General features: G+C 40.2%; 1 protein-coding gene across 4 annotated transcripts in view; it reads right to left on the bottom strand.

The window, feature by feature from the left end:
* Window positions 1-18,503, bottom strand: part of NBEA (neurobeachin) — an 816,600-nt gene that overhangs the window by 380,895 nt on the left and 417,202 nt on the right. For all 4 annotated transcript variants that reach the window (XM_065403538.1, XM_065403557.1, XM_065403547.1 and 1 more), the window contains one exon: window positions 10,862-10,926. In XM_065403538.1, the coding sequence (XP_065259610.1) occupies window positions 10,862-10,926 (65 nt within the window). The remainder of the gene's footprint in view (window positions 1-10,861; window positions 10,927-18,503) is intronic.

An 18,503-nucleotide genomic window follows, 5' to 3' on the forward strand; every position in this document is an offset into this window, starting at 1 on the left:
CTGTTAATCAGAATCAAGTCTAATGTCTAAATTTTGTAGACAGTTAGGTCCACTCCAAGTCATAATTTAGGTAGCTATTGTTTAATCCTTCTTCATAAATTAATTCTTCTAACTTCCTAAACCAGTTGCTCTTCTTTGAATTTCTAGTGTGTTAATATCTTCCCAGTAAAAAGATGAGTAGAATTGAGTACAATATTCCTGGAGACAGAGAGAGAGAGACTATTACCTCTCTGTTCCATGGCATGGTGGCTATCTGCACTGAGCATAACACTGTGCAGGCTGTTTAGTTTAAGTCCTTGCTTTTACTAAGGACAAGGATGTGACAGAGTCGGATATATCTGTATCAAATTGTGAACTCCATTTTTTATGGTGAACTCCATTTGCATTACGTGCTGAACACAGGTCTAAACTTTCTAGAGGCGACTTACTGAATTGCATTCCAGATAGCTGCTCTGCCCAGGAAAGGGGCTTAACTAGTATGTTGAAGCCATCAATACAGTAATCTGAGGCTGTCAGCTTTGAATGATTCAACTACTGACCCATGGAACAATGGGTTTTCTACAGAGAGATGGATTAAGCATAAAAAGGGGTGGTAGTAGGGGGGCAACTATCAGAACTGAAAGCCTTGCAAGAACAAGAGGGCAGGAGGAACTCTGCCCACCCTGAAACGCCAGCAGACTCTGACTCACAGAAGGGGTGAGATAGACTCGGGGAGGATGCATCTCAGGACTCTGTTGTTTTACAAAGAGCTGTAACACTCAAGTGCTTGTAAATGTAAAGTCATTGTGGTTAAGAAATTCCTTTGCTAAGTCTGTGTTCCTTGATTTCCTGCCAAGTTGACCCCAAGGAGGTTAAACTAGAAACCCAGAGTGCCCACAGCCTTCGCTGAACTCTGGGGAAATGTATGCAAGTGACTGGGGAGCTTGGGAAGTCTGGTGTGCTTGTTTCAGGGGCTAGAACCACTGGATTACAGATCCCATAGCCCAAGAAAGGACTCAGGCAAGTGATATGAGCCAGGGAGTGAGCCTTAGAGTCCCAGAGCTAGAAACAGTGAATAGACTTTGCGCAAACTCAGTTGACTTGGAAGCATGTAGGACCATGTGGTTAGACTACTCACAAGAGAATGGTGTCCATATTGGGTCAGGTTGCGACAGTAGTCATTAACCCTCCTACCCAAATGATGTCTTCAGATATGAATTTTCACATTCATCAATTTTCTTTTTAAGTTTCGCTATGTTGCAGTCAGTTCGTGCAAGCAAATATCTTGCATAGAATGGAAGTGAAGAGAACTCTTAGTTTTTTATATTGCTGTATAGTTATGATTATGTCCCCCAATATGTCTGGATGTTCCAGATAAGTTAAAAAGGCAGCCTATTCCTAAATAGCAACAGTCAAAATGTATTACAGAATGCACATTTGATATAGTTTAGCTAAGATCCCGCTCCGTGTCCCCATTCCTGAAGACCTGCCTGCTTACTTGTCCAGAGGAATAGATGTACTTTTATCAGATGCTCATTGCTGAGATCTGCCAAGATGCAACTTAGACAAACTTTGGAGCTTACATAGAGTTCTGTGTAAGCTTGAAAGCTTTTGTATCTCACCAACAGAAGTTGGCCCAATAAAAGACATTACCTCACCCACCTTGTGTCTCTAATCTCATCTCTAAACAGTCAGTCCACAACAAACTTGATACACCGCTCTGTCCTTTGCAACATACAACAACGCTATCATCATCAAGCTAGCCCAGTGCTTGGGCAACCTTAACTCATGGATGAAGAAGAGCAAACTGCAGCTAAACCCAACCAAGACAGTGATTATGCTGGTTGACAGAGAAAAACATTTTAAGGAATTTGGAGCCATCATGCAGTCTCCTCTGCTTTGAAATGCCAATACACAATTAGTCAGGTTAGTCCACAGTTTAGAAGTGCTCCAAAATTCTTCACTGATACTGAGCGCTCACATAGAACGTGTAATTCAGTGACACTGCTAACATCTATGTATGAGTAAGACACCGTAGCGCATCCGCGCAGCTTATGATGTGCCTTATTAATAAATGACTCATCTCCTGACTTGGACTATGGCAGTGTAATGTGTATGGACATGAAATCATCAATCCGGAGGAAAATACAACTAGTGCAGAATGCAATAACTCAGCTCCTCAAAAACACAGGCTACTGTGAGTATATCAAACTTGTCCTCTGATCATTACACTGGGTCCCCACTCTTCAGAATATCATGTCTACTTCAAGATCTTTGTCCTTATCTTCAAGGTTCTTAATGATCTGGAGCTGGGGTAACTAAACGATTACCTAAAGAGAGGCTTTGAGTTCAAGACAAGGTTTATAGTAGATAACTCTGTTTCTCTGGTGTCTGAGGCATCCATTACTGCCTACAAAGTTGTCTTGGCCACCACTTGGCCTTCCTTAATTATGCCCTTATGCTATCCCCTCTACTGCATGAGAGCTCTGCGAAGAAGGATGTCACCTTGTCCCATGTAAGAAAGTCATTCTTGGCCAGCAGGGCCTGGCAGTTTGCCACATGCAGTGAAGCTGAGGAGTATGCCTTCCTCCCAAATAGATCACTCATTTGGGGACTTTGTCTTTCGGTGCACCTTTGCTCAACCTTGATTTCTCTTGTACAGCTGACACAAACAAAGGGCCTGGATTGGCATGAGTGCAGAAGTACTCAAACCCTAAAGGGGGAACCTAGTACCATTTCTTGACTCATTTTGCTGTTGGTATTATAGTGGCTCACATCTGCCACAGGGATTTTAGCTGGATCTAGCAATTCCTCATCAATAGGGAGAGTAATCCTGATTGACCAGAAGCTGACAGTATGTCACACTGCTTGTGGGATTTCTCTGATATAACCAAAAAGTCTTTATCTCTGGGGTTTCAGCAATCCTCACAAGGAGCTCCTGGACCACTTTAAATACATCCAGTGCCTGTACTGATGCTGGAGATACCACTTTATCCAGCAATTATCATCTTTTTGTATGGCATTTGAAAAGCAATGGGCTGAGATCATAACTGAGTTTCAAAAGTCATTCTAATACTTCTGGATTAACTAGATGGATCCCCCTGGTGCCACCACTGCTAGCATGAATGGGGCAGTTGTCCATGATGTGTTGCATGGTTTGTACCTCACCACAGTCACAATTTGGCAATTCTTAGATTTTCCATTTGTGGAGGAAATTCCACACCTTCTGTGCATTGTCTGAATGCAGTTAAATGCAGTCCAATGGTCCTGGGATTCTGGCTTCTCTGTACTCCTTTCATTGGCTCGTCAATCAAGTCTTTGTTTGGGATGTCACAAGTGGCCTCCTGATTCAAGCCAGTAAGTGCTGGCATCCTTTCTATTGGCCTGAAATGTTGGCGTGTGTATCCAGAAATGTGTCCTGGATCTGAGTTGGGAGGGTGGCAGTGAATTGAGATCTTGTATAAGCAGGTCCAGAGAAACCAGAATCTTCTTGTACTCCCGGACCACACCATTGTCTCACTTGATGTTGGCAGGTGTAATGCCTGCCAAAACTAGAAGCCACAATATTGGCGTTGATTTGAGAAAGCCACTAAACATTTCTAAGCATGGCATTAATTTTAGTGTCAACAAGATTAGCATGCGGGCTGTTGCACCAAATTGGTGCACAATATTCCACTGTTGGCAAGAGCCTAGCTTGTATTGACGTTTGAAGTGTGTGTGCATCATATCCCCAGCATGTGCTAGCAAGTTTCTGGATGATGTTAATCCTTGTCTTTATCTTCTTTAGGTGTTGTCAAGGTGTTGACTACAGCTCAGCGTCTGATTGCAAGTAACTCCAACGTACTGTGGATTGTGGACACACGAAAGAGGCAGACCACAAAAGTCCACTTTCAGAGGCACTTTGGCTTCATGGGTTACTCAAGTGGAAGGCAGAGACAAGTGTTTTTGAAGCACTGGGTTTCAGTTGCCAAGCTTTGAAATACATCTCAAGTGTCTGGAGGCCGTTGTTCATGACTTTTTCTGTGGCCTTCAGAGAGGACACTTGTGTTGTTAGTGCAATGTCATTTGCAGAGATGAATTTACAAGATGATGTGACTGGAATGTCACTGGTATAGAGATTGAACAATGCTGGTGCTAATACATATCCCTGTGGGAGGCTGTTGTTCAGTCTCCGTGATTTACTGGCAGATGTGCTAAGGTGTATGGTAAATCTTCTGTTATTCAGCATCTAGGTGATGAATCTGATGGTTGATTAGCATGGGAAAGCTAATGATAACTTCAGCATGAGACCTTTGCGCCATACAGTATTTTATTCAAAAAAAAAAGGGTCCATGAATGCTGATGTTTGTAATTTTCACTGGTAATCAGATTCTATGTAGCTGGTTAAGGTCACTGCAGTTGCGACCAGTTCTAAATCCAGCCTGCTCTTTGGGGACCAGTTGCTCCAGTGTCAGCTGTAACTTTAAAAGTAGGAGCTACTCCAACAGTTTATAGCAATTGGTAAGGAGGGAGATGGGCTGGTAGCTTTTTGGGTCAGTGACCTCTTTTCTGGGCTTAAAATGACTATAAACTTGACTTCCTTCCACTCTTTTAGTATTATACTAGAAGAGTGGATGTTGCCGAAGATGGCTGCCAGCCACTTTCTTGCCTTTGGACCAAGTTCTTCAAGAATTCTGGATACAGTCTGTCCATTCCTCCCTATTTTCTGGATTTAGTGTTGGAAAGACCCTTGGTCCACTTCATCTACTATGTAGGGGACAGAAAGGGGTGAAGACACCTGGTGTTGATTTAGTGCACAGTAAAGTTGTTTGTGGACTTGGCACCTGATGTTTTAGTCATCGGCACAAGGGAGTTGGCAATTAACTGTGCAGAGATGGCATGTGCACTTAGTTGAGGTAGTTTGTAGGCTGCTGGAGCCACACTTCCTAGAAGACGGAGGAGCTTCCAGGCTTTGTGGCTTGACCCAGTGAAGTCAAGCACCATCACAGTTTCACACCACCTTCTCTTCTTGCCGAGTTCAAAGATTCAAGCAATGGCATTGCAGTTACAGGGCTTTTGTTGGCTTGATATTGGTGGAAGAGTGCCTCGCTCTATTCTGTTGAACAAGGAGTTGTGACATCACCCAGGGTACATCTGAACCATTGAATAGTTGTGTCTCCTCAGTTCTCCAATCTGGGGTGCTTTTTACACTGCTTTGCGGTGTAAGCAACCACTCCTGGTTTGCTCTCCCACAGCCTTCAGCATGTAAATTACTCTTAGTTACACTGCATGGTTGCTATAGCCAGCCACTCATGGATTACACTGCAGAGTAATACCAGCAAAATCTCCGGTCCCAGACTTTATAATATAAAAATGATATGCACAAGCCTTGTTATCCCAAATGGAGTTTCCTGAACACTTCAATCCAAACACACTGGTTTAGATAAAACAATAAAACTAGTTTATTAACTACAGAAAGATAGATTTTAAGTGATTACAAGTAATGAGGCATAAAAGTCAGAATTGGTTACATTTATTGGGAAATAAAAATAAAACACAACTTATATCTAACTTAATAAGCTAAATAAATTCAAAAGCAAAGGTCTCTCTCACCATATGTTCCACCAGATTTTACTGGCTAAACCCCCATTCAGACAGGATCTCTCCCACAGTCCAATGCTGCTTTTTTTTGTTTGTTTGTTTCTTCAGGTGTTGTTGACGACGTGGGTAGAGAAATAAGAAGAGAGAGATGTTTTGGGGCATCTGCCGTCTCCCCTTATAGTCCTTTCTCTTGCACCAGAATCATCCCCAGCTGCGGTTCAGCAGATAGAAATTCTGTTTGGACAGGAATCTCAAGCTGTTCCTTTGTCAAAATGTAGATTTTCATCCACACCCTCTTTCCTGCCAAAGAATGGCCACTAAATCAGTTGATGATCCATTTGATTTCACTGACACCCGACTGAGGGGTCAGTTTGTCTTTTGTCCCTGCTGTGGCTCCTAATAGAGCCCTGCACCTTCTTGGATATCTGTTTTATATCAGTGGATAAAAATTTGAAGGGCTCTACAGTATTCTGGAGCTCATTTCTTTGGATTTGATGAGACCTTCATGGATTGATCTAGAAGGTAGAGTTTTAGCTTCATGACTTGTGCATTCTAGTAGAGAAGGATAAGCACACTGAACATCTGCATGGAATATGCAATTCTCCTAGGCAGAAGAGACACTTACTGTCTCTAGCCTTCAAGGCAATAAGTTCATCACAGGATGGACATGGCTTGAAACCTTCAGGTTTTGGTCCACCATGTTAAGGAGCCCACTACAAGGGGCTCTATATGAGGTGGTGTATGGGGAGGAGGTTGTCTGACCAGTAGCGTTATGTCCAGACATGTCAGATTAGTTCACAGCAGTCAATAAAGAGTTTGGAAGGTTTTGAAGAAGTTTAGCCTGAGCTAAAAATTAGCAGGTTGGATACTCACCAGTTTCCATCTTGCTGCCAGGGGCAGTAAGAAGGAAGTGAGGGAGGGTTGCGAATATCCCATTCTTTCTGACTTCATATGGGAGCAAAAGGTGGCACAAGATGATGCCCAGCCTGGATGGAGACTGCTACTAAAAAAGCTCCTCTATCACATTCATGAGTTGCACATGCACCTATAGTGAGTTCCACATTTATACATACTCAAAAGAAGAATAGTACAGATAAATGCTTTTGATTGAACTATGGTTTTCTTAAGGTCATCAAAAGACTACTTACAATTTTTTGTGCTAAATACTTTTCACTGGTATGTACTGTGTATCATTGGTAAAAAGTTTCATCACTTTCATTATTGGCTATCATTAGTTTGCTCTGAGCCAATGAATTTCCAAATAATTTTACACGTATATTTCGGCAAATAAATGGACATTTGAAATCCTAATTTTCAGGGAATGATATAACAACTATTAATGGGGTTCTTGATTTGTGAGACTAGTACCATCAACTCTGCATATTCCCAATGTGAAATGGATTAAAGAGGCATGCATGAAGCTGATACTTTACAATCAAATGCACAACTACAAAATGGTGAATAATTGACTAGGAGGTAGTAGTACTGCTGAAAAGGCTCTGGGGATTGCAGTGGATCACAAATTGAATATGAGTCAACAATGTGATGCAGTTGCAAAAAAGGCTAACAACATTCAGAGGTGCATTATCCAGAGTGTTGTATATACGGGTATGTCTACACTACCATACGGGGTCGATCTAAGATACATGAATAGTGTAGCTGAAGTCGACGTACTTAGATCTACTTACCGCGGTGTCTTCACTGAGAAGTCAACAGCTGATGCTCTCCTGTCGACTCCGCTTGCGCTCCTCATTCTGGTGGAGTACTGGAGTCGACGGGAGAGTGCTCAGCGATAAATCGACCCCCGCTGGATCGTTTGCTGCCCGCCAATCCAGCGGGTAGTGTAGACAAGCCCTAAGACATGGAAGGTAATTGTCCTGCTCTACTCAGCAATGCTGAGGATTGATGGCTGGAATACTGTGCCCAATTCTGGGTGCCAAACTTTAGGACACATGGGCAAATTGGAGAGATTCCAGAGGAGAGCAACAAAAATGATAGAAGATTTAGAAAACCTGACCTATGAAGAAAGGTTTAAAAAAAAACTATGGCTGTTTAGTCCTAAGAAAAGGAGACTGTGGGGGGGACCTGATAGTCTTCCAAGGTGTTAAGGGCTGTTATAAAGAAGATGATGATCAGTTATTCTCCTTGTCCACTGAAGACAGACCAAGGAATAGTTGGTTTAATCTGCAGCAGGGAGATTTAGGTTAGATATTAGGGAAAACTTTCTAACTATAAGAGTAGTTAAGCTCTGGAGTAGGCTTCCAAGGGAGGCTGTGGAATCCCCATCATTGGAGGTTTTAACAACAGGTTGGACAAACACATGTCAGGGATGGTCTAGGTGTACTTAGCCTTGCCTCAGCACCTTGATGACGTTTCAAGGTCTTTACAGCCCTACATTTCTATGATTCTAAGGACTGAAAAATTTTGCAGTGGCAATGTACAAATTGATATTTAATGAAATTTTCCTAGAAATTTGTCTTGCAAATATTAAATGTATGTTATAACCAGAAGCTCTTTTTATACTGAAAACTACGAAAATAGCGCCTATGAATAATACTTAGCAATTATGCAACTTTTTAATTTTAATTGTCAACCATGAACTAATCCTCATAACAACCCTTTGAGGTAGGTAAGTATTAGCTCAATTTTACACATGGGAAAACTGAGACAGAGGTAATGTAACTTGTCTAAGGTTAGAGAGGGAGTCAGCAACAGAATCAGAAATAAACTCAGGAGTACCTGGGTAGTAATCCCATGTTCCTAAAACTGGAAAATAGTGCCAGAATGTCATGTAAATCATGACTAGACAAATAGAAGCGGTTCAGACATCTATAGCACAACACTACCTTGAGTAAGCTAAAATACAAATATACTTATACATATTATTTAAAGACAGGACACTATTTATCAAAACTCAAGCAACAGGAATGTGGGCAATCTGTTTTTATTTTAGGAGTCCAAACTAATTATTATAATGAAAAGTCTTGTTTCATTATATTTCCAGTGAAGTCATTATAGATCACAATGGTGCACAAATGTTTTGATGCAGAAACAAGAAACAGGAAATCAAAATTAGGAAACCTTTTAATAACATCCATATTTTAAAACCTGAAGGTGTAAGACTGAATGATTAAAAATTATGAACTACTTCCCTTGTATTTTTAATTTTGTTAAAAAAAGATGAGCTAGACAGGGTTTATTTTGGTGAAACTGTTGATTTATTAAATAGATCATTCACAATCTAATTCAGACTTTTTAACTATTCTTAGTCTTCATTTTGCACTTTAATAATTTAAAATCCAGTCATTATTGCATAGTGATGATATGCAATTTTACATCCCATTAACCGTGCTTTGTTTTAATTATAAAGATCCTTTGTTAAATTCCTTTAAATGATCCAGTTTATAATTTCAGGCTGTCCTAGGGAGCACTTTAATTCAGCTGCACATTCATCAACTGTTTATGTCCTGTTAATTGTTGACAACTGCACAATCACATTCTCTAGCTGTGATTGATGAATCACATTCACAAGTTTAGCTATTAAGTAGAATAAATATTTATAACAATTTCCACTTAAAGGATTGTTATCTTTATCCCCAGAAGGGTAAATTAAAAACTGATCTGCTAACTGTGGAGGAGAACAAGTGTCCTAGTAACACACACACTCACCCACATATTCTGAAACATACCTTTGACAAAAATATGTGGAAGAAGATGTACCTACAGATAGTTTGTTTAGGCATTCATTTGGTTGGACCTAAAGAGCAAGTTCTTTAATACTGCTCCTTTTGCTTTGAAGGTTACTGCTAGATGGATGTACACAGCCCACTGATATTTCATGGTTATTACATATGAACTTAAAAAATGCAGTTTTGACATTTGTTCAGCACTCTCATTTTATTAACGAGTGTGCAATAATCAGATCTGATTTTACTATCAGATGATGATGCTGTAAACAAACAAACAAAATATGTGGGTGAGTTTTCCAGCTAAAATGGTTACGTTTAAAAACCACGGGAAACAAGCCAAGAAATTTGGACAAAACTATAGAAACCATGTTTACTGTACAGTTTATTATTATTTAATATTTATACTACAATAGTCTTCAGTCAGGATCATTGCCCCATTTGTGAGAGGTGCTCTACAAACACATATAAAGACATGGTTCCTGCCCAGAAGAGTTTACAGTCACATGGGCCAGATTCTCAGATGATGTATATCAGTGTAGCTCCATTGCCTTCAAGGGAACTATGCTCATTTACACCAACTGAAAATCTAGCCCAAGTGTGTAAACTTAGTTTCTAGATAGAGCTGTTTTCTGCATTATTTTTACTATGTTTACTAGTCATCCCATGACAAGAATGTACGACTGAACAGCATATGAGTATATCATACAATTAGACCAAAAAAATTATGCTTCATCAATAAAGATAACATTTCAACAAGGGAAGATTTGATGTTTCCGTCTTGTTAATGTCATACTACCAGTAAAAATGAAACTATAAAACAAACCGGCAAAAAAATCTTCAACAAGTGTATTATTATGAAGATTTTTGTTCAGCACCACATATAACACCATCAGAGACACCTAGGTTTAAAAGGCTTCTACTCCCTGGCCAATAGAAGCTATACAGGCAATGGAGGTGATGACTACATCTGCCTTGACATATCTTCTGCCAGCTAAGCCAAAGAGTGCCCCATTATTGCTCAGCTGGCTGGACAGAGAGTACTGAAAAATGATGGCACAGAACAAAAGATAAAAGCAGACACAGACCAAAGTAACGTTAAAATTACTCTAGTGTTAATAAAGTAGCTTAACTGCTTGTAAAACTAGGTAGCTCACATAAACTTGATGTTCAATCTGTTTTATGTAGTACCTTAGACAGCACCAAGTAGTCTAGATAAAATAATTTCTCATGAACTGAGAGTATAAGGAAGTGCATCTGCACAATGAATACTGTGCTCCTAAAACAGATGGAGTGGCAGATGGGTTTACAGATTGGGCTCCCTAGATCCTCTGTGTAAAACAACCTTGCTACTCAGTAGGATAATGGCTCAAATCTCAAATAAACCTCAAACCTTTACACAGCACACAGGGTGTTTTCAGTCAATTAATAAGAGTTTAACATTTTATACCTTACTAAATTAAATATTTGCTTTGCACAGTATTTGTGCAGTAAATTTCTTTTAATTAAAATGGCCTTTTCTCAAGTCTTTCTGGAGCAGATGGTGAGAAAGTAGCATCACCCAATGGAATGAAATGCAAAATGACTACTTATCCAAAAGCTTTAAAATTAATTACCTTCCTTCATTGATGAGCTCAATAAACGCAAGTCCTGCATTCTTCTGAATAGAATTCTGCCATTCCTAAAGGGAAAAAAAATACCATGTTTAAAAAGCAGCAAGGGATTTTAACAGGAAGCCTGAATTTGACCTTGATGAGTGTCGGAGGATTATCTGATCAACATTTTGCATGGGATTGTCTGCCCACCATATGCTTTGTCTTTTAAAATACACCTTCGTACTTCTGTAACATAATAACTGAAATTCTATCAGTGGTCGACGAGCAGCCAATGTAACAATTAACTGAAATATTATGCTGAAGTACATAACAATTTAGAGATATGCAAGTTTCTAATGCCAGTAAATGGAAGGGTTCAAAAGAATACCATAAAACCAGATCAAGAACACAAATGAAGTCTCTGCTAGGATAAGAGAGCAAGAGCTCAACTCATCCTACTGTCAAATCTGCTTTTTGCTTAGAATGAAAATTTCCCATGTGTGCTATGATCTACCCTGCTTTGAAATGGGAATAGATTAAAGTGCATTAGGGAACTTGTGTGTGTGGCAGCAAAGTCCAAACGCACATTTAGTGTGCAGCAAGTTAGTGTGGGATAGATTTATACCCCATCTCACTGCAAACTAAGTATTTGTATCGATAAACCCTTAGTTTCAGCCCTTCCATTGGCTGGCATTAATTCGGTGCCTATCATAGTCTTCATTACTGAGCAAGGCCTAATGCCTCAGCCTTGGGAAGTGATATCTTACAAATAAAGTAACAGAAGTTGCACAAAGTCACTTCTTGTGCAATTGGTACTGACATAAGTCTCTAATACAGCAAATCTTATCAACATAGTCACAGTGTCTTTCAGAATTTCAGACATTTCTTTGTGGCTGTCTGTAACTACTGGACAAAAGGCCCCTCCAGAGCCAGCAACAGAAAACTGGATTCCTGATTCACAACATTCCTCCGCTGTTTAACAAAAAGAGATGCGTAACATCCCTCTTTGTTGGCTGATCCACGCAAGATTATTACTGCTACCATCTACTCTTAGTTCAAGGGATAGAGGTCATAGAATCATAGAACCACAGGGTTAGAAGGGATCACAATGTTCATCTAGTCTAACATCCTATCAATATTCAAGATTTGTTGTGTCTAAACAACCCAAGACAGATGGCTATCCAGCCTCTTTTTGAAAACCTCCAGTGAAGGAGCTTCCATGACTTCCCTGGACAGTTTGTTCCACTGTCCTGCTGGTTTTACATTTAGGAAAGTTTTTCCTGAGATTTAATCTAAATCTGCTATGCTGTAGTTTGAACCCATTGCCTGCCCTCTGTGGAAAGAGAGAACAATCCGAAGAAGTGGGTTGTAGCCCACGAAAGCTTATGCTCTAATAAATTTGTTAGTCTCTAAGGTGCCACAAGTACTCCTGTTATTTTTGAGGATACAGACTAACACGGCTGCTACTCTGAAACCATCTTTCTTATGGCAGTCTTTCAAGTAGTTGAAGACAGCTATCATATCCCCCCTTAATCTCCTCTTTTCCAAACTAAACATAGCCAGTTCCTTCAGCCTTTATTATTATTATTATTATAAGAATATGCCAACACTTGAGGGTTACAAAAAAGATACAAATAACAGAATACCATAAACTCATGGGTGGATTAAAGGTATTGATGCTATAGGCCCATGTCTAAAGCCTCAGCTCTTGAAGTAATATGATTACATCAGAATCTTTCACTCTTTAATATTTTTAAAAAGTCAATTTCTAGCTCGTGGATGCAAAAAGCTTGAAAATATGAACCAAGCAAAACTGATACAGTGATGGCTGCCCAACTCTGCACAGAGCCTGAAACAAAACCTCAGTGTCCCACTGTCCCATGCATCTCACTGATGTGTTAACTATAACCAGAAGCAATGAAGGGGGCACTACCTACACCACTCCAATAGAGGACTCTGTGTAGTAGGAGGAAAGAATCCACTGGGCCTCAACCCACCTTTCTACCAAGCAGATACAACCTGTTTGATGGGCGACGTACTGGGGAGTCTCACTACTGCACTCCTGCATCTCCAGCAGGAGATAAGGGATCCCTGATGCTCTACTGTCATACCTTGGGGGGACAGGGTGCCTCATGTTTCTGCTCCTGCTATCCCCGCTCCAAGGTAGGGAGCGGGGCAAGACTCAGGGGCAGGGCCATTGGGATGCCAGATTGCCTTAGTCCAATCCTGCCTACAAGGCCTAAACTTGAGTAATACAAAGCTTTAATTCCTTCTGCTAAGAAAGTATGGAAAATAACTATTAAAGATGACTTACATTACCATTAACAAATCAAATTCTATTAACATGAAAAAATATTCTCCTCAGTTTCAACCAGTGTCACTTTAGAAATTGAATGTAGTCAGTGTCCAGTCCCAATATGCTCTAAATATTCAGTAGCAGCCATTTCCCATGTATTTGGAGGGAAGCAAAGAGATGGGAACAATTGAGACGCTTTGAAGAAGCCAGACCTAACTGGCCCTCCTGCTCTCATCTGATAGGAAACCATTATTATAATTGGTCCATCCTCCCACTTTGCTCTGCATCCCTGACTCCTTGATCCAATCTCTTTTCTCAAGGGGGAAGAAGCAGTAAAAGACTTCCTGGCAGGAAGTTCACAGTACTTCTGTTCATTTGCTTACAGAAGTGTGGGGTGTGAGTAGAGTTAGGCTGGCAGCATTAGGCTAAGAGGTGTCATTAACAGAGATTTGTACTTAAAAATAGTATGCTATTATTGCTTCCATTTAGCTGAAACCTTAATTTTTGAATTGTTCAGGGACTGTATTTCTCTATTGTCCTTGCATTTTTTACTTTTTATTATTTGTTTGACTGTATTTCCACAGTGTTTCTTTTAAACCCTCCATTTTTATTCTCTTTTTAAAAAAAATAAGGGCCTGACACTCCACTGTGCTCCCTGTATAGTGAATCATACCTGTGCAAAGTGGATGTAAAATGCTACCATTCTGATTTGGTAGCATTTTACAGCACTTTTCACAGGTGGAAATGACTGCACAAGGTGCAAAGCACTGGAGAACCATCCCTACAGTTAATATCAGTTTACTGGATATGGTCTTCCAAGTTAACCTTTGACAATATCTTGCTTTTTGATATTACATGTGAAAAGCTCAGTGATATTTTGTTTTAAATTTTATGATAGTAGTAAAAGTAAAAGGTAACAATAACAAGATTCAACAACTAAACATTTTCTGATGATAAAGATTAGAGACCCTTAAAGTCCTCCAGTGTCTGTATTTTTCTCAACAGACTCTAGTAAGTGAATAAGTAGACTTTAGGAGTTCTAAAAATCATCTTGTAATTCTCATTCCACTGTAAAAGAGAGCTGAAATCTCAATTAATGTTATCTTTATTGTAGTCCTCTCTTTTCTGTCTCCCCAGTAACTTAGTTAATCTGAATATTTTATTTCTTCCTTCATTTTTATTGCAACATTGAACCTTAATTGAATATTCAGTTCTAAGATTTTAATAACCTAGTTAATTCTTCAATTACAGTACCTTAATCATAACTTCTTTTCAGAGAAACAATTCAATTATTTTGGTCCTTTTGTTTCTGTTCCTTGAACATGCCTGGAAAAAGAAGTCTATGAGGTCAACTCTATAGTTGCGACCTTCCTTTTCTTGGGGGCAGGTTCTCTGGGTTTTATAAAAACTCTCCTGTCTTCATGAAATTCATGTGGTTTAACCTTGATTTGAATTTCATGTTGCAAGATTTCTTACTAATGGGGTGGTCACATCACATCTCTAAAATCATGACCTAAACCATCTTCAAAGTAAAGGCTCACAGGAAATTTCATTTTGATTACAGAAAGTGTTTCCCTGAGGCAGAAAGAATGGATGTGGAGAGGGAATTAAGCCTAAATAAACTTGTCAATACTGATCAGAGTGAGGATTAGGATCTAAGCACTCCAACTCCCTCCCATTACCTTTACCCTCCGCCATCCCCTCTCCTCACACTCATTCCTACTGTTAGGGTAGACATAAGATAGAAAAATATGGACCTGAGCAATTATTTTTCCAGGTTCTGCAGCTAGCTGCTGATGAGCGAGAAGAGAAGAAAAGACACGAGGTTACATGTGGGCTAGTCCTCCATGTAAATTTTGAGCCAATTTTAGGACTCTTATCAAAGACAACTCCTTGTGCTTGCCTACACTCATAATAAATGAGTTCCAGAATGACTGACAACATGCTCCTGGAAGGCAACCAGCAAATATGGGGACCTCTTGGGATATTGGGTAAATCACAGCAATGAAAGAGAGTTAGGAATTTTTGAAGTGAAATCTATATGAATCTCATTTTTCAAGTGAGAATTTTTTATAGATGGCACAAAGATACCATGGGGGGGAGGGGTACATTAGAATTCATGGCTACAGTCTGGGGAGACTAAGGCCTCAGCCGCCTTCTATCTCCTTGACCTGCAGAGAAACTCATGTTCACCTTTTTCTGTCTCCCTTTGAAGCATAGAGAGCCATTTCTCATGGAGTCTGCAATTATACTCTGGAAAAATTGACAAATTTAAATGATAGATTATTAACTCTAATTTCCACTATGGAACGATTGTGCATCTCCACAATTTCAAGATTTTATCTGGTTTACATGGCTGCACAATTAAGTCAGGATTTTCTGAAGTGTAGCAGACTACACTTGTGAGGTGGAGGATGAGAGCTAATAGGTGAGACTCCATGCATTCTGTCCTCCTGGAACCAGCTAGCTCTTTCCACTCTTCAGGATGTACCACGTGGCTGTTTCCCACCTGTAAGGTCTTTGCAGGATATATCCAGTATGAGCCTTTGCCACTCTGGTATATAAGACCATTCACAAATACAAATGTTCTGATAGGGCAGTCAGTGAGAAATATCTTGACAGATTAGGAAGTGAAGGGATAGAAGGTACTGTAGCTTTCTCTTTTAGGACTGGTCCAGCAGGGGCATAGAGGATGCCGAGATCAGGATGTCATTGAGATAGGCATAGAGGTATATCCCTTCCAGATAAAAACTGGCCCCTGGAACAACCAGGATCTTCATGAAGACCCAGGTATGAATGAGAGACCAAAGACAAGAGAGTGCTGATCACTGAGGGCAAATCAGAGAAAGTAACAGTGCCATGGGTGTAGGGATGTACAGGCAGGTGTCCCACAGAACAATCTAGCAAAGGAAATTGGCCAGTATGAAGAAATGAATAAACTCTGAAACTTACATTAACAGAGGCAGATGCTCAGGAGATGGAGGTCGAGGATGGGCCAGAAGACATTCCTACCATGAATAAGGATTTAATGGGAGGAAAGTCCCACTCCTCTTGCTTGCGGTTAGACCAGGCAAATTACTCTTTCCAGAGGATCCTGAATTTTAGAGTGCAAGGCACAGGTATTTGCGTAAGTCTGAGAGAGATAAAAGGCTTAAAGGGAAAAGAAGCTCTCTGCTTCCTCTATAGAAGGGAAGAACTAGCTCTGTCAAGATTAATTTACATACTATAATTCAATCCAGTGCCGATCTGTACAGTGCACTATACTTTATTGTTTTGGAGTTTGTGATCTGGTTTTGGAAATGATATTAAATAGTGCATGTAAATATATTTATGTATGGGTGAGAGACTGTGAAAGATATAATCTGGGAAAAGTGTGTCATCCTGATAAAACAGCTTGTGAACACCGGGTAGTGAGCCCAAATTCAACTAACAAACCAGAAATTCTGTCACAGTGACCAAACATTCTGAATAGATTTTGTCTTGTTTTGCTTTGGGTTTCTTATACAAATATTCTGGACCCTATGTGGAGATGACTGTTGAATCAGAACTGTGCAGCAGCTGAGCTGGGTGGAGCTGACTGATCTGTGGCTGCCTGGTTCTGGTGCAGTGGGGCAAGACCTGTTAGTGAGGACACCGCTGTGCTGCAGCAGACAGGTTAAGGGAAGCATCTTCGTAGCTGGATTCTAACTGGATTCATGACAGAGATTTAGATGGGTGAGAACTATTTTGTGAACAACAGTTTTGGGCCTCAATAAGCCAGGCAATTAATAACTGGAACTTTGGAGTCAACCATTCCCTCCCCAACACTGCTGGGGTTTTACTAACTTCATTGTATTATGTAAATAGGTATTTATCGTGCTTTTCCAAATATAAAGTATATGTGGTTTCCCATTCCCAAGAATTCCTCTGTGTTTTCAAGTAGGGAATAAACACCTATAAAAGTCACCAGGGGATATACATCTTGAGACCCTAAACCCTGAGAGTGGACAAGTTTTAAACAGTGGCTCATTTATTTATTTTAAATGTGAGACCTAGACATCATCTGAATCTGGCCCATACCCTCCTCTCCCTATACTTACTTTCAAATGAGGTCCCAAAGCAAGTTCTTCCACTTCTCTTCTCTTCCAGCTCCTCCCCTAACTCTTTCTGGTGTCAAAGCAGCCTCTTGTTTTTATAGATTGTCCTCCACCCCCTTTCAGGGCTGATCCAGAACCTGAAGACTGAACTACAACCATCTATCCCCCTCTGCGCTGCTAACCCATCTTAACTGACCTACTTAGCTGAGAACAGTCCAGCATTTTTCCCCTGGAGCACTTCACTGGATTTGAGCCACATCCTTTCAGGACACATAGGTGAGAGAAGTTGTCTCAAAGGGTTCCTACATTGGCTACCTCCCACATCCCCACTCCAAGTGTAATCTGTCTGCCTGGTGTCATTAGCAGTAACAAGGGACAGGTTCCGATGATGTCTAACACTTCCATTTAAAATAAATAAAATGAGCCCCTACTTAAAACATATTCAGACCCATTAGCTCTCTACAAGGGCAGTCTGGCTCTGGGGGTGGCTTTACTTTTTTATTCATGTCAGGCTTAATATTGCAGAGTGGGTCCCAGCTTCAGTCTCTGCCTGTTCTGGTCCACTGTAGTGTTTGTCCACTCCAACACACCCCTTCAAGGATCTTGATACCCTTATAGGGAAATCACTGAGTTTGGATTTTGCACCCATCTTGGTGTTCCAGTTCCTCAGGAAAGAAGGACTTGTAACAGGAGAACCATTCCTAAGGTACCCCTTGGAAAACCAGAATCTATAGCAGGTCAGGCAGTGATTGGAAGAGTTGTGCAGTAACAACTCAGGTTGTTTGTAGTAATCGGAGGTTGTCAAATAGTTTATGAGGAGCAGATACATCTTGCACTTCAGAGACAACAAAGATCCCATCACCGACCCAAGATCCATATTCAAAGTTATGTTTGTGACTTCCTGGAATATTCTACTTGTACAACTGAATCTTTAAAATGCCTCAAGGAGCACAAAGAGTAAAGGACAGGCACACCTTTGTACAGAATATAGAGTAAATAAATAAATACATAATAAAAATGGACTGTTTATTTTGGAAGAATACTGCAGCCTAACAGATGTCACTATTAGGAGGATCATCCTTATATACAGCAGCCTAAATGTATAGATTCTTAATTACAAACCATTAGCTTCAATTATTTCCCCTTGTAGAATGCCAAACAAATTCCTCTCCCCTCCTTGATGTTTACATGCTTCAAATATTTGTAAATGATTTTCATGTTACAGTCCTGTCCAAATTATACACATTTAAATCGAATCCTGCAAACACTTAAGCATGTGCTTGATTTGAAG

The sequence above is a fragment of the Emys orbicularis genome, chromosome 1 (assembly GCF_028017835.1).
Source record: "Emys orbicularis isolate rEmyOrb1 chromosome 1, rEmyOrb1.hap1, whole genome shotgun sequence".
Taxonomy (NCBI): domain Eukaryota; kingdom Metazoa; phylum Chordata; order Testudines; family Emydidae; genus Emys; species Emys orbicularis.